At 45.5% G+C, this 13,989-nt stretch overlaps 1 protein-coding gene across 1 annotated transcript in view; it reads left to right on the top strand.

The window, feature by feature from the left end:
• Positions 1–13,989, top strand: part of LOC119445845 (transcription elongation factor SPT6-like) — an 81,656-nt gene that overhangs the window by 43,691 nt on the left and 23,976 nt on the right. The window contains 9 exon segments of the mRNA XM_037710148.2: positions 817–944; positions 1,717–1,882; positions 2,417–2,606; positions 8,710–8,858; positions 9,921–9,984; positions 9,987–10,027; positions 10,553–10,659; positions 11,409–11,497; positions 11,732–11,847. Coding sequence (XP_037566076.1) covers positions 817–944; positions 1,717–1,882; positions 2,417–2,606; positions 8,710–8,858; positions 9,921–9,984; positions 9,987–10,027; positions 10,553–10,659; positions 11,409–11,497; positions 11,732–11,847 — 1,050 coding nt within the window.

Genomic DNA, 13,989 nt, shown 5'->3' on the forward strand with positions numbered 1-13,989 from the left:
CTTTGTATAGACTTCTCTGATGTACTGCATGTGCTGCATGTACTGTGGCCTTCAAGCTCCGGGTGATTCCTAATGCAGAACACAATAAAAATGTGACTGGGCGGAAGTTCGGCACAAAGGATGACCAGCTCTGGAAAGGCAACGATGAGGCGAGCTCGTCAAACGACGAGGGCAGTGAAAGCAACGAGAATGACTGAAAAAAAGAGTTTATATGTTATTTTGCATAGAAGTCTGAGCATAATTACAGGGAAACTGAGACATCCACCCAAATGTAGCAATTTGCTACAATGGAAACCAAACCGGGTTTCTCGAAAGAAAGCCTCACAGTTTAAGAAAAATTCGTCCTGGTCCGGGACTCGAACCCGGGACCACCGCCTTTCCGGGGCAGCCGCTCTACCATCTGAGCTAACCAGGCGGCTAGCAGATGGCAGGGCGAAGTTGAATTTATCGACAACTCGAAGCAAAGGCAAGTGTATGACGTAATAGTTCAGCAGAAATCAGCAAATCAGCGGAAATGTAGCAAATTGCTACATTTGGGTGGATGTCTCAGTTTCCCTTTAATTACTTATCTCCACCTAGCGGATTTCCGCTGAACTATTACGTCATACAGTCTGAGCATAGCTCTAAGCTTCAGTGAGCACCCTGGAAAAAATGTTTAAAAAAAAAAGTGCAGGCCTTACACAAGTACATACGGAATGTAATCTCACAAATCAATCCCAAGTCAGCTATTATCCACTTAAAGATAGCCCACTTGAATTTACTACAGCGGATCAATATTACTAGTTGTGTAAAGTGAGCGGTTCCTCTTTATTACAGACACTGAAGCAATCCCACCAACGCCTCGAAAGCCGGACACAACTTGTGACAGTCTGCCATATGGGACCTAAAGTGTTCATCAACTGTGCGGGCTTCATCAAGATTGACACAACTTCGTTCGAGAATAGGTATGAAATGGTAGACCTTAATGTGTAGGTCGAGGTCACATTGGTCATAGATTGGAACCTAGTCTTGGCAGACATATTATACTTCCAGCTTTTGTGCAAATGGCATTTGGGTTTCTTGAAAAAGTAATTTGGTTGTATGAAATGAATGTTGCGTAAGTTCTTCATGTTCATATGTGCGTACAGTGTGAACAAATTCTGTTCTCTTTGTTATCAACGCTAATGAGCCATTTGCATGAAAGAGAAGTCTTTATTATAATGATCTTGACGAAAGACCTTTTTACCTTGTGTTGTAGGAAGAAATTCATCTATAGCAATGCTGATGCTGAGAAACGTGCATGCATCTATTGCACAAATTCACCTTGAAACATCTGCCTGTGTTTCTCAATTTCATTGTGACGTCCTTCTAGCTTTTGTTCTTTTGTTTGTGGGTATGCTAATTACAGTATTCTATCCGTTTCTTTTCCCTCTCCTTGCTGCCAGTCCCAGAAACAATGCAAAACCAGTTTCCTTTTAAATACTGCGGAGGACAAGGTTGTTGCGGCGTCATTGTTGAAAACGCTAGTGCGTGGATGTTCTCTGCGCATTCCTTGTTGGTAGAGTAGATTGCCAAATTATCTGTCAGCTTTTGGTTGGGCTGTTTTCTTTCATGATAGCTCATACACACATTGTTAAATAGGCAGTCATATTTAGTGCTTCGGTTTAGATGAGCACTGGCTCTTGTTTGTTGGAACAAATCTCTTTACATGACCATGTAGTATTTTTATACTTGCAGCACAAATGCCTATGTGGAGGTGTTGGATGGCTCGCGTGTTCATCCAGAAGCTTATGAGTGGGCTCGCAAGATGGCTGTGGATGCCCTAGAGTATGATGATGTCACCGAAGACGTGAACCCCGCTGAAGCCCTCGAGGAAATTCTGGAGAACCCTGAAAAGCTCAGGGTAAGTGATGATATTTCGTGGACCCCTGTTTGCTGCGGCCAATTCCTTTCCCTGTTCAGAATTCGGAATATGCCAGGTGTTTTAATGCGTCAGCATTGGGAGTGTCAAAGTGGAAAAAAGTGTATGGTTTGTGAAGTGTGGAAAGCTGGCCACGTGGTAGACATATATATTTATGTATTTATACTGTTGATCCCGGATATATCAAACTTGGAAGTGCAGTGCAGCAGGGTTACCAATGCATTGGGTTTTATGGGAGCTGTGCCGGGGACCAGCTGAAAACGACGTAACAGCTGGGAAAACGTAGCACCCGAGAACGTAACAGCGGGGTTTGACTATCAAAAGACCCTGCACTGTGGGCACAGTCTATTTTGTTCCTTTTCAAGCATGCACATTAGTAGAACGTGCTTAGTTAAGGCAGTTGGATTCAGTCCTAATAACACGAAGATTCGCATCACACTAAGTAAATTGTGGCAGTGAATGGGCACTGGGAAGCTGCCATGAATACTATGAGTGAAGTTCGTCTTTTTTTCTCAGGACTTGGATCTCGATGCATTTGCGGTAGAGCTTGAACGGCAAGGATATGGCAACAAGAGCATCACGCTGTACGACATTCGGGCAGAATTGAATCACAGGTACAAAGACCTGCGCACTCCGTTCCGGCCCCCCAACCCCGAAGAAACATTCAACATGCTCACGAAGGAGACCCCACAGACCTTCTACATTGGTGAGTGAGAACATCTGATAAACTATTTTTGCTTGCCCAGTGGTGGGGGTGAAGTTTTGTCTTTCTGCGTCAACTATTCTTGTGCTAAGAGGATGTGCAGCACACTTTGTAGCCACTTGAAAGTGTTGTAGAAATTGGGGTGGGGTGCCAACGGCACCACGCCTCTGCACTTCCCGCACAGTGGTTGGCGCCTGCCTGCTGGACAACTGTGCTCCAGTTCAAGCTCGAGGAAACAATGGACGACGACCATGTGTACATTCGGAAAGCATTTATTATGCTAATACGTCGAACAGGGCAGCTAGCTATAGTAAACATCACTGAGGGATTCCTTGAAGAGAATATGCTACATATAAAGGAGTTTCCGACTTACCGGCTTTACGTGCGAGAAAAGCAGGGGAGGTGTTGGAGACTTGCACACTTATCGCTTGCTGATAAACAAAGAGACATGGACAATGTTGGTGGGATGTGATGTGACACACCCAGTAGTGCTGATAGTGCTTACGCTACACAACCTGCTGGCGCAAGTCTGCCTGTGCTGCCAGCTTGGTGTGGCTTCTGAGATCTCCCTGGCGCAATTTGGGGGTCACGCCCAAACCGAGCATTCACTTCTCCCTGCAGTGTGCCGCACGTCCTCGCAGCTGAGTGTGGCCTCCGAGATCGCGTAGGCACCGAGGGGACCTCGGAGGCCAGGATCTGGCTGAGCCATGTTCATTTGCCTTGTCGATCACACAACGGAGCGCTGTGTTGTGCCACATGCTGCTCGACCGCAACGAGCCAAGTGGAAAGTTGACGCGAAAGACCATCACAATGGAGCACAAGGCAGCTATCTAAAGGCGGTCGCGTCATGTGCTAAGTAGTGTGTTACACACGCCAAAGATTCCTTTGTTTTAGGCAAATTTCATCGAATGCGTGGTCATGTAGCGGTTCTGCGGGCCGCTATGTCGTCTTTTTATTTCAACCCCTTTGGGCATATATTCCAGTAAATGGCCATAAAGTATAAAGTGAAGTAACGGATATAACTAGGGGTTTGTGAATAAAGGTTTTTGAGACCGAATCGAATACGAATCAAATAGTGCTAGAAACGAACTGAATCGAATATCGAATAGCTTTCGAATAATGAACAGCTATTGTCACAATAATATGGAACAATATTTACATCGTAGTATTTAAGTTAGCAAATCATTACATAGCACACTATGAAGCGTTGTTTATTAAAAGCACCAGTGGAGCATTAGAAGCAAACAAGAAGTTTCTTTGCATGCATAAGACTCTTCAGAGTGTCCGAAGCATCACTGTATAGCCTGTAAAGTATGGCTACCTAAGCAACGTAGCCGACTTCACTACGCAAGTTCTCATGTTGTTTTATGTCTATACTATGCCCACGGGTGATAACTTAATGTAATTTTGCTCCTATTTTATGTTTAAAGTCCAAGTCTGATTTTTCAGGCGAAAACGTCTGAAAAATCGGGCAGTAAAAAAAAATGAATCCATGCCTTTTACTGCCCTCTAAAGGCCTGCCAGTACACTTATTAGGCGGATCGGTGCTCATACTGTGATAAGAGATGGCGGGTGCACGCGTGTATAAATAAGGAATAGATACTGTTTACCGTGACAATTACCCCTTCCCACTCTTGACATGCTTCACCACAGTACTTTGCGTTTGCTTCACTGCGTTACACTACTGTATTGAGGCGAAGCTGACTTTTGGGAACAGCATCATGTTATGCGCCGTGTTAACGCGATAGTGTTAAGGGCCCCGTGCCGCAGAAAATCCTGCGTCGGTGTCAGCATCGGCATGCGATGTTGGCGTCCGTGGCGGAGAAAATCGTCCCCAACCACTCCAACCGCGCAGACCCTCCAGAAGGTGCAAGGTTTTGGTGAACAAAAATTGAATTTCTCAGTGAAATCCGTCAGAAAAACGGTAAAGTACGACTTAACCACAATCTACAGACATGGTGGCGTCGGATTGTAATTTGAATGTACGAGAAAATGTAATTCTGTTACGAGGAAACTCGAACACAAACCCCTTTTCCAGCATTTCTACCAGACCTACAGCTGCGCGCTTGGGTAGTTTACTTGCGAAAATGATATCCAGATGGTGCCCGCATCCTGGGCAGGTCAAATTGGGACTTCGCCTGCCTAATGCGTTTTGGACACGCGCGCGTCGGGGCAATAGCAAACAATTAATAAAGTAATAAAAAAAAGGTACTAGGGCCTTAACATTTTAATATAAGACCACTTATATTGCCCCTCGAAAAACGTCTTCCCAGCAATGCATTTCTGTTTAAAAGTGAAGCCGACTTTAAGGGGATCAGTGTAAGCTTGGTCTTTGTAAGCTGGCTTTCCCACTTTCTGTGTTGCAGTGGGAAAGCCAGCTTACAACGGGGTCGAACGGGGCCCGATAACGCTATCACGTTCCACTCTTAAAGGCGAGCTTAAGCGTCCTCCATTTTTTTTTTCTTCATTCCTCTCACCTTACGTTCATTCGCTCGGGCGTAGCTGTTAACCACCAGGATGAATCTGTGCGATGGACAAAATATACAGTGTAGACCGCTTATAACGCCGTAGTCGTGAATATCTGCACTATAAGCGGTACCGCACTATAACCAAAACAACGATTTTCAAGCCCTGCACGCATGCAAAACATATAGACCAAGCAGCCGTGCGTATCAGAGAATCGAAGCGTGCGACTGTGGTTTTGCATCCGTTTAAATTTACGAACGTTGAAAGGTTAATGTCCAAGTACCTACGATCTTCGCATGAAGCAGCCAAAGTAATAATTAAAAAAAAAGTCTCAGTTTCACCCGAAAGGCAAAGCAACAATTGCGATAGCAAATTAGTAGAGAGCTATAAGAGTAGGGATAGTAGTTTTATCAGCTGCATAAACTTGACACATTCGCTTACTAACTGAATTAACAAGCCTGGTGTCAACGCGCACAAGCAAACATGAATAGACTCGATGACCACAGACAACCACTGTCAAAACACGGGCGTGGGGAAACGCGGCCGTTGCAGCGAGCGAAGCTTGTTCGTGCGGCCTATCGCTTCAACGGAAACTGAACGGCGTAAGCACAGCGCATACAAAGGTCAGAGCCTTGTGAAGATCGCTAAGATAAGGCGCGCGACAACACCGACAGCCGGCACAGGCGCAAACGCATTTGTTGGCAGAGGAGAAGCCGCCGCCCCTCCCCCTCCCTCTCTCCCGTGCTGCCTTCCTGCTTTGCTCCTTTCGCGTGGGAGATTGCGTCGCCAATTGCCCTTGCGTTCGGTTGCAAGGTACGCATTTGGTGCCACAGCACAGTGTTGCCCACCCCTCCCTCCCATACCCCCATGGCCTTTCGCGTGATGGAAGTCGCGTTTGCTCTCCGTTGTGCGTTCGCTCTCCGTGAAGGCGCGCGCTTTCACTCGCACATACGGCATGCGGCATCTATTTTATTACCCTTGGACTCATGCTCCACGTCTTTTGCTCCTCCTCCGCATCGCCCTCGTTGATCTCCTCTCCCATCGGTGGGTGCACCTCGTTGAGAAGTGTGCTTGCTACCGCCCTTGTTGGCGAGATTTTCCCGCGGAAGCCTCATTATAACCGGTATTTCGTCTCATGCGGCTGCACTGTAAGCGGTATGCGTATACATGGAGTGCTACGGGAAAATTAACGGGAGTCTGAAAAAACCGTACTATATCCGGTCCTGCACTATAAGCAGTTACGTTATAAGTGGTCTATAATGTATATGTACCAAATACTGCCTCTGAGACCGTATTTCAGATTGTTTTGGTTTCGCACCTGGTATGAGATGAACGCGCTGGCGCCGCGCCTAGAACACTTTGCACGTGGTTGACGGTGGAGAGGGCACAGGCCCAGTGCATTCTCGGTTTCGATCGCGAGCGTTGGAGCCATTGGCAAGGATTACAAAGGTGGAGTCGGTGCTATTGCTAAGAGTGGCGAATTATTTCAATGAAAAACATGGCACCGAACAGCAAGAAGCTTGGTAGTGAACGTCAAAGTAGCTAGGCCTAGCGTTGCCGCTGTGGTGGCTAAGGCTGTCGGGGGATCTGCGTGTAAAAGCGCCAGTTTGAGGCGGCTAGATAATCAAAATGGCGTTGGTGGTGGTTTCGATTATGGTTTCGATTAATGCTGTTTGGACCTGCGATCATGGCAGAATGTCCAGAAAATCGAACGGTGAGGGTGTTTTGCGTCGGAAATTTAAGATGTTCTTGTACATTGACTCTATGGGAGGGGGTGGGGGGGAGAGGGGGTACATGGCGGTGCCGTGAAGGCGTCCGAATTACCGACCATGTCTGGAACATCGGTCGTTAACTGTAATTGGATGCAGTTGATGTTTTGAAATATTGGAAAAGTATTCGAAAAATATTTGAATTTACGAATAGTGACTATGTATTCGATTCGAAGACCGTATCTAATAGCGCACTATTTGATTCATTATTCAAAGGTTTAAAATATTTGCGTACCTCTAGATATAACAAAGTAATTTAGGCTCCCCCTTCAACTTCGTTATAATGAAGTTCAAGGGAATTTTGAATGTATGCTGACAAACCCAGAAGACTTCAGGAGATTCTTAGTGCACTTGCACTTTAATGTACAGTACATTACCCCACTCCTAAAGAAAACACTGAATTTTAGTATACCCACTAACATAACTAGAACATGTAAACTTAATAGGAAATGCTTGATGTGATGTGTTAGGTAAACCTATAATGGTAGAAAATTACTGTATTTATTGGAGTATTAGTCAAGGCATATTTTCTAGCAACCTTAGCCTCGAAGCCACCGCCTGCCTTATGTTGGAGGTTGATAGATTCAGTCTGTTTCAGTATGGTTTCAGCAGTGATCCAGATTTTAGACAGCGGCGCAAATTGCAGCAGCTTTTGAACTCACATCTTGTCACCCTACATTCACCTTCGCAGGCGGTGTCTCGTGACTTTCGATACCTTGCATGGTTACATTAATATACAGTCAACGTCCAAAACATCCGAAGAATCGGTCAGTCCGAAGAAATGAATGCATGCCTTTTACTGCCCCTGAGGGCTCAAATCGCCATGGGGATTCTGTGCAAGGGGGATGGGGAGGGAGAGTGAATGCGCTGTAATGTGATGAACCATGCTAGGGGGAGGGAAAGGAAGGAACAAGCGTTTATCTGCTCTTTCCCTCATCGCGCGCACGTCTCCTCGCACGCGGGCCACACGCTGTATCTCGGAGGTAAAGTCTGTGCGGCAAGTCCAAAGGCCGAGCTGAGATGGTTGGTGCCTTGATGCGCATTGGGTTTCTGCCCGTCTAATGTTGGCGGTCACATAATCTCAAGTTTCCGAGATTTGGTGCGAAATGTTCACTCGCGTTGTGTTGGCAAGTTCATGGGCATCGAGTAAGATCTGTTAATGCTTGCCTGAACGTGTGTGACACCGATAAAACTACGAACCTTACTTCGTATAGTTGTCTCTCTGCCATCGCCATCAATGCTCTGCTTTTCTGGTGAAACTATGACTTTGTTACTTTTTTTTTTCCTTGCTCAGAATGGTTATCCGTATCTTTTACACCTTTGTTATTAATTTGTGGGCACTAAGCGCAGTGAGCCATGGCGTCAAAAGATTTTCAGCACCACGCGACACATCACATGCAAATCTCGGATGCCGTGAGCTTTGTTAATGCGTTGCTCTCAACACAATCAGCACCGCACATGCTGTTTCTCATAGGTGCGCTAATATGGCCTTACCTTCTTGCGCTTTGAATTTTTGAAGTTGTTTTTACTGCTCAAACTTAAAAACCTCCTGTCTACTGTCTTCTGGCTCACTCAGTCACTGTGCGCTGAGAGCGAGCCAGCCATGCATGTAAAGTATTTTACATGCATGAGTGAGCCACAGGTGAAAAGCTTCATGCAAATGACAGTAAGTTGATGATTGGAAGATGTAAAGCGATTTAAGCATCACTTCTCAGTCATTCAGGAATTTACAAGGTGTCAACTTAATCTCACTTGTGCAAGTCTTTTTGCCTGTGGATAGACTTGCCCACAGGTGAAACCTTTTGTCCAAGTGGCCAGCTATCTTCCTAGTGCCTGCAAATCACCATTCTCGCAATTCTCATTGCATGCAGGCAAGATGGTGACTTGTCAGGTGGTGGGCATCGCACGGCGGAAGCCTCACGGACAGCAGCTGGACCAAGCCAACCCTATCCGAAATGATGAGACGGGCCTTTGGCAGTGCCCTTTCTGCCAGAAAAACGACTTCCCTGAGCTGAGTGAAGTGCGTGCGAGCTTTGTCCACCCCTTGTGAATCTTCTTTCTTTTTCTGTTTGTCTGTGTCCGTGTGTGTTTGTGAGAGGACATATATTTTCTAGCTAGATGTACTTAAACATAGAGAATAAGCGTAATCAACGAAAAGAAAACATATTTTGCAAAAACCTTTTTACCAATAGGAGGGAACCCCAGACAGAAAACAGGAAGTGGGCTTCACCCCAAGCCACAGATGGCTTAGCTTAGAATTTGTACAGACAGCTCTCGTCTTATGGGAACCATGGGTATGCATTTCATTTCCTTTACGTCACGTGTGTGACACCACTGCAGACGAAGATCTTGCATTGGTCTGTATCCTCTGACCGTGCTTTCAAAAGAAAGCGAGTTGCATGCTGAATTTCTTCTACCTCGTTCGGTGTTCCCGCTGTAAACCAACAAATGATGCTTGCTCCTGTCATTTAGTGTTGGCCAAATCTTATAAATAAGCATGCTTTTTACAACAGAGCACATCATGAAACTCATCATTTTGTCACGAAGGGTTGGCTAGCTAAATTGAGCAGTGATGCCAACATGCGGTCGGCCCTTTTATTCTGTTTGCCAGCAGTCTTCTGTGGCCCACACGCAGTAGATCAAAACAAAGCAAATGCTTGTCACATCTGCTATTCTGCGTGCACCCGGCAGCATGCATTGTGGCATACATGGGGGAACTTTTTATGTCCTCGCCATTTTCTTCCTAGTGATGGTCATTATGATGATGGTGATGTTTGTTCTGGCACTGCATTTTGGTTGGAGTGCTAATGCCATTTTTGCCTCTCACAACGTGTGACACTCGGCATGGTACAGCCAAAATAACAGGCACGTGGCCTGATACCTCCAAGTTGAGCTAATATTTGAAACCATAAAATAATGGTAGTATGTTTGATGGGACCAGATGGTCGGTATGAATTGTTAGTTTTTTTCTTCTTTTATTTAACCAGAATCAAATTAACAATGTCCTAATGCAAACAGCGAACTTCTTGAAAGGTTTGGGTAGTCTTGATCTGAGTGAATTTTTTCCTGGCTTCTCCCTCAGGTGTGGAATCATTTTGATGCTGGCAGCTGTCCGGGACAGTCTATGGGTGTCCGGGTGCGCCTGGACTCAGCGACAAGAAGGTCACCAACCCTGAGGAGAGAGTAAAGGTGAACAACTGTTCTTCATTTCATACTTGCTGTTTGTTGAAGCCAACTTGAAAGCAAAAGCCAATGCATCTCCTTGCATTCCTGGCTGGATGGGGCAGAGGGGCCAAAGTGCAGTGCTTTAGCACTTGGTTCATTAGAGCTGCCCTGCTGGGTTACAAATAACCAGTAAAGCATCACAATACAGCACTAAGTGGGGGTAATCTTGTAGTAGCTTCATGTTGTGCACTTCCTTGGTAGTAGTTTTTTTCTTTCTGCCTCCTTTTTTTCTGGTAATGTGCATTGCTAGCTAGTAGTAGGTGCAGGCAGCTTATGCTTAGCCGTGTTCGCTGGAAAAAGATGTAGCTTGACCTTATGGCTGTTTTATTTTCAAAGTGCATTACTGTGCCAAACAAAAATGTTTAGCCTCTTGCTTTAACCTGCATACGAGCAGATGTGATGTTAGGTCATCAGTGCTCTGTTTTACAGCACTGCCAGCCTTCGGCGTGTGATTGACAAATGTTTTTCTACCTCTTTAATCCTTTTTAGGTCGGCATGATTCTTCACTGCAGAATAACGAAGATAGACATTGAAAGGTTCGCGGTTGATCTGACTTGCCGATCTTCTGACCTTTCTGACGTCAACAATGAGTGGAGGTGGGTCGATTACATGCCTTGTATGTGTTGCTGCATGATCACAGTGGTGTGTGCTGACACTAAATGACATTAATTTGTCAAACGAAGGTTGTGCCGCTGCTTTTGGGACATCGCCTTCTGCTGGCCATTCAGTGCGTTCTGAAACACTTATCCTGAAATGTCATCGATTAAAAATACAGATCCTATATAACGGAACGCATGGTGGGACCTGTAGTACAAGGATGCATAAAGTGCGAACGCATAAACAAAAGAACACCTCTTGAAAGCATAAGGCACAAGTTATCGTACTCACCTAGGTTTGGGCATATGTACTACCTCTAATTTTTGTTACGCTAAATATATTCAAAATATGATGCAAAAACAAGTATTTACAATGTACGCCATATAGGTGTGGACAAGGTGTAATGTTCATTCTGTATATTTTTCAGAAAGATCTGATGACTGTTTATCAAATTTTGATGTAAAATTTACGGTGCATGAAAGGCAGGCACCTGGAACTAGATGGCACCACCATACTGAGGGAGGCTTCAGGCTTGGGATCGCATTGACTGCACATCTCATCTGAATCGCATCTCGTCTACGCCTGTGTATAGCAACATAGCGGCGCCCTTGCGGTTACCGCTTTCAGTGAATGGACTCTATGTGAAGCTTTCTTTCTAGCGTTGGTTATAGTGACTCTATGCATCGGTCCCGGTCCGGTGGCTTATATTTATTGGTTATTCATTTACTTTGACATATAATAATTGCAGGCCTGCAAAGGACCTGTACTATGATTATGAGGCCGAAGAAAAGGACCGGAAAGTGGATGACGACTCTAAGAAGAAGCAGAATCGGCAAAGTGAGTTTGCATTTTAACGTTTTTCTTGATTGTGTTTTAGTCAATGCCCTGCAGACTTCTTGTTAAAAGTTTTAGCAGGTGTACAAAAGCACCTACGCAGCGTTGTGAATTACAACCTCTGCATTGTTTCCAGCTTTGCAATCTAAGGCCAAGAGCTTCCTCCACTGTTTTACTGTGTGCTTTTAGTGGTGATAGTAATTTGCATCACACCTTTGTGCTCTCCCCTTTTTTCAGCATACGTGAAGCGTGTGATTGTTCATCCATCATTCCATAACATCTCTTACAAGGAGGCTGAGAAGCTGCTTAGCACTATGGATCAAGGTGATGTGATCATTCGTCCCAGCAGCAAGGTGAGCAGGATGCGTTGGCAGCCCCATTTCTGACTTTCTTCTGGAATGGGCTGACAGAAACAGGGTGAACACGAAATTGAAACTCGTGCAATATTCCTTTGTTATGTTGCACTGGCCTGGAGCCACATTGATTGAAGAGACACTAAAGAAAAAATTAAGTTGAGTGGTAATTATAAATTGCACTTTTGCAATTAACAAAGGAAGCCACCCTTATAAGTGGAACCTTAATAAGCCAGAAGAAGCACGAGAACAGATGAAGACAAGTGATGACACCACCTTGAAGTTCCTGTACCAGGCCGCCGTGACATCATGGAATTTGACAGTGTCTGCTCATGCCTAGTTAATTGTTTTATTGGTAAAGAGGGACTACATTGTATTCTATTGGTGCCAGAAACTGGATGTTGTGGGGCCTCACATGTGCTCTTGGGACAAAGGAACGACAACACAGTAGTGCAAACAATCAAAAGGGCATTTATTGCACCTTTCATACACTAATACATGCTAGCCGAATTACAACCAATAGAACATTCACTTGGGCGCGCGACAAATCAAGGAAGTCCGACTCACCGCGACCCGACAGCGAGCGAATATGTTCACCCCATGCTGTGACACCATCGCCTAGTCGTTCACGTGTACGGTCACGCGAACGGTGGCGCGTTCGAACGATCCGTGTTCGTCCATACCGGTGTCCTGCTCTTAGCCTCGCGAGACGGTCCCGCGAAGCGAGTCGGCGCACGCGCGAAGCGTTCGTCCGTGTTGGTCGCCGATCCCAAGTCAAAGAGGAAGCGCCTTTGATCTTTTTCTCCCAAGTCACCCCGCCGTTCGGTGGCGTTAGCATCGCGACACTCGCTGCCAAATCTCGCAATGCGCCGCAACCACCACGACCGCCGCCGGCACTTAGCCACACGGTGAAGCCGGATTACAGGAGACGCGCGAGAGTCGCACATCCCCACAATGTATCCAACTTTCAGAACTTTGACTGCACTACAATGGCTTAAAGGGGTTGAGACATCAAATTTGTGGCTTGCGCGTTGTTTGTTTCAAACGTTTCTTATTGCTCCAGAAAGCATGATACACGCTGGAAGGTTCATATATTCTCGGTAAATAATTTAATATCGCATTATTTATGTGCACCATTTTCGGTTTCTATTTCTCGGCGCCGAGTTGAACAGTGACGTCACTGGCTAGGAAGTTTGGTCACGTGGGCCCACAAGGCTGTGACGCACGCACTGCTGCATCGTCTGCTCTCGCACACACGTTTTGTACCAGCGCAGGCAAACAAACCCACGCCGACAGTTGCCATCGCTAGCTGCGCCAGCTCCAATTACGACTCTGTGTCTGGGTCCGATGCAGCTTATACTGCACTCTAGACTCGAGGCTCTCGAGGCTTGGCCCGTGCTGTGGCTCACAGCTCATTGTACATCACTCTAATGTGGTATGACGTCACTAAAATGCGTTACGCTTCCAACACAGTGACGTCGATGTTAATTGCGCTAGCGATGGGTCTCGATCGCGAGAACGAGCATTTAGGCACTCTTTGGAAGTGAATTAAAATATATTTTAAACGTTTGCTGTGTCCAACACTTCATGTTGAGTGTCCTTTCATACAGAGGAAGCCTACAGCAGGCCTTTTATACCATCAAAATTTGGTGTCTCAACCCCTTTAAAATCAACAAAATCTATTGACATTTGTGACTGATAGACCGGTGCTGGGGTTTCGGTGCCAGATGTTAAAATACAAGTTTGGCCTTCATTCTTTATTTCTTCAATGAACCTTTTTCCACCAATATGACAAAAATTGTTTAGAAAAAGTAGTACTTTTGTCTGTCTAAACTGATTTAGTGTTCCTTTTTAATGTCACTTTAATCAAGTAAACATTCACGCATATTAGAGAAATAGCTTGCATAGGTATGTGCATGGTGAATATCAACTAAGTGAACACACCGGGGGGGGGTTGAGACTTATAACAACTTGAGCAGAAGTATTTTATAATAGGGTACTCTCTGGTGAGTGACTGTTCTGCAGTCTAGATTTGCATGGTTGTGCAAGCAGGCTTTAATTGAAATCTGTTAATTACGGAACTTCTTTTACTTGGCTTGGCTTGCTAAGGCTTCTTGCAACCTGCAGTCATCATGGCTCTTC

The sequence above is a fragment of the Dermacentor silvarum genome, chromosome 3 (genome assembly GCF_013339745.2).
Source record: "Dermacentor silvarum isolate Dsil-2018 chromosome 3, BIME_Dsil_1.4, whole genome shotgun sequence".
Classification (NCBI taxonomy): Eukaryota; Metazoa; Arthropoda; class Arachnida; order Ixodida; family Ixodidae; genus Dermacentor; species Dermacentor silvarum.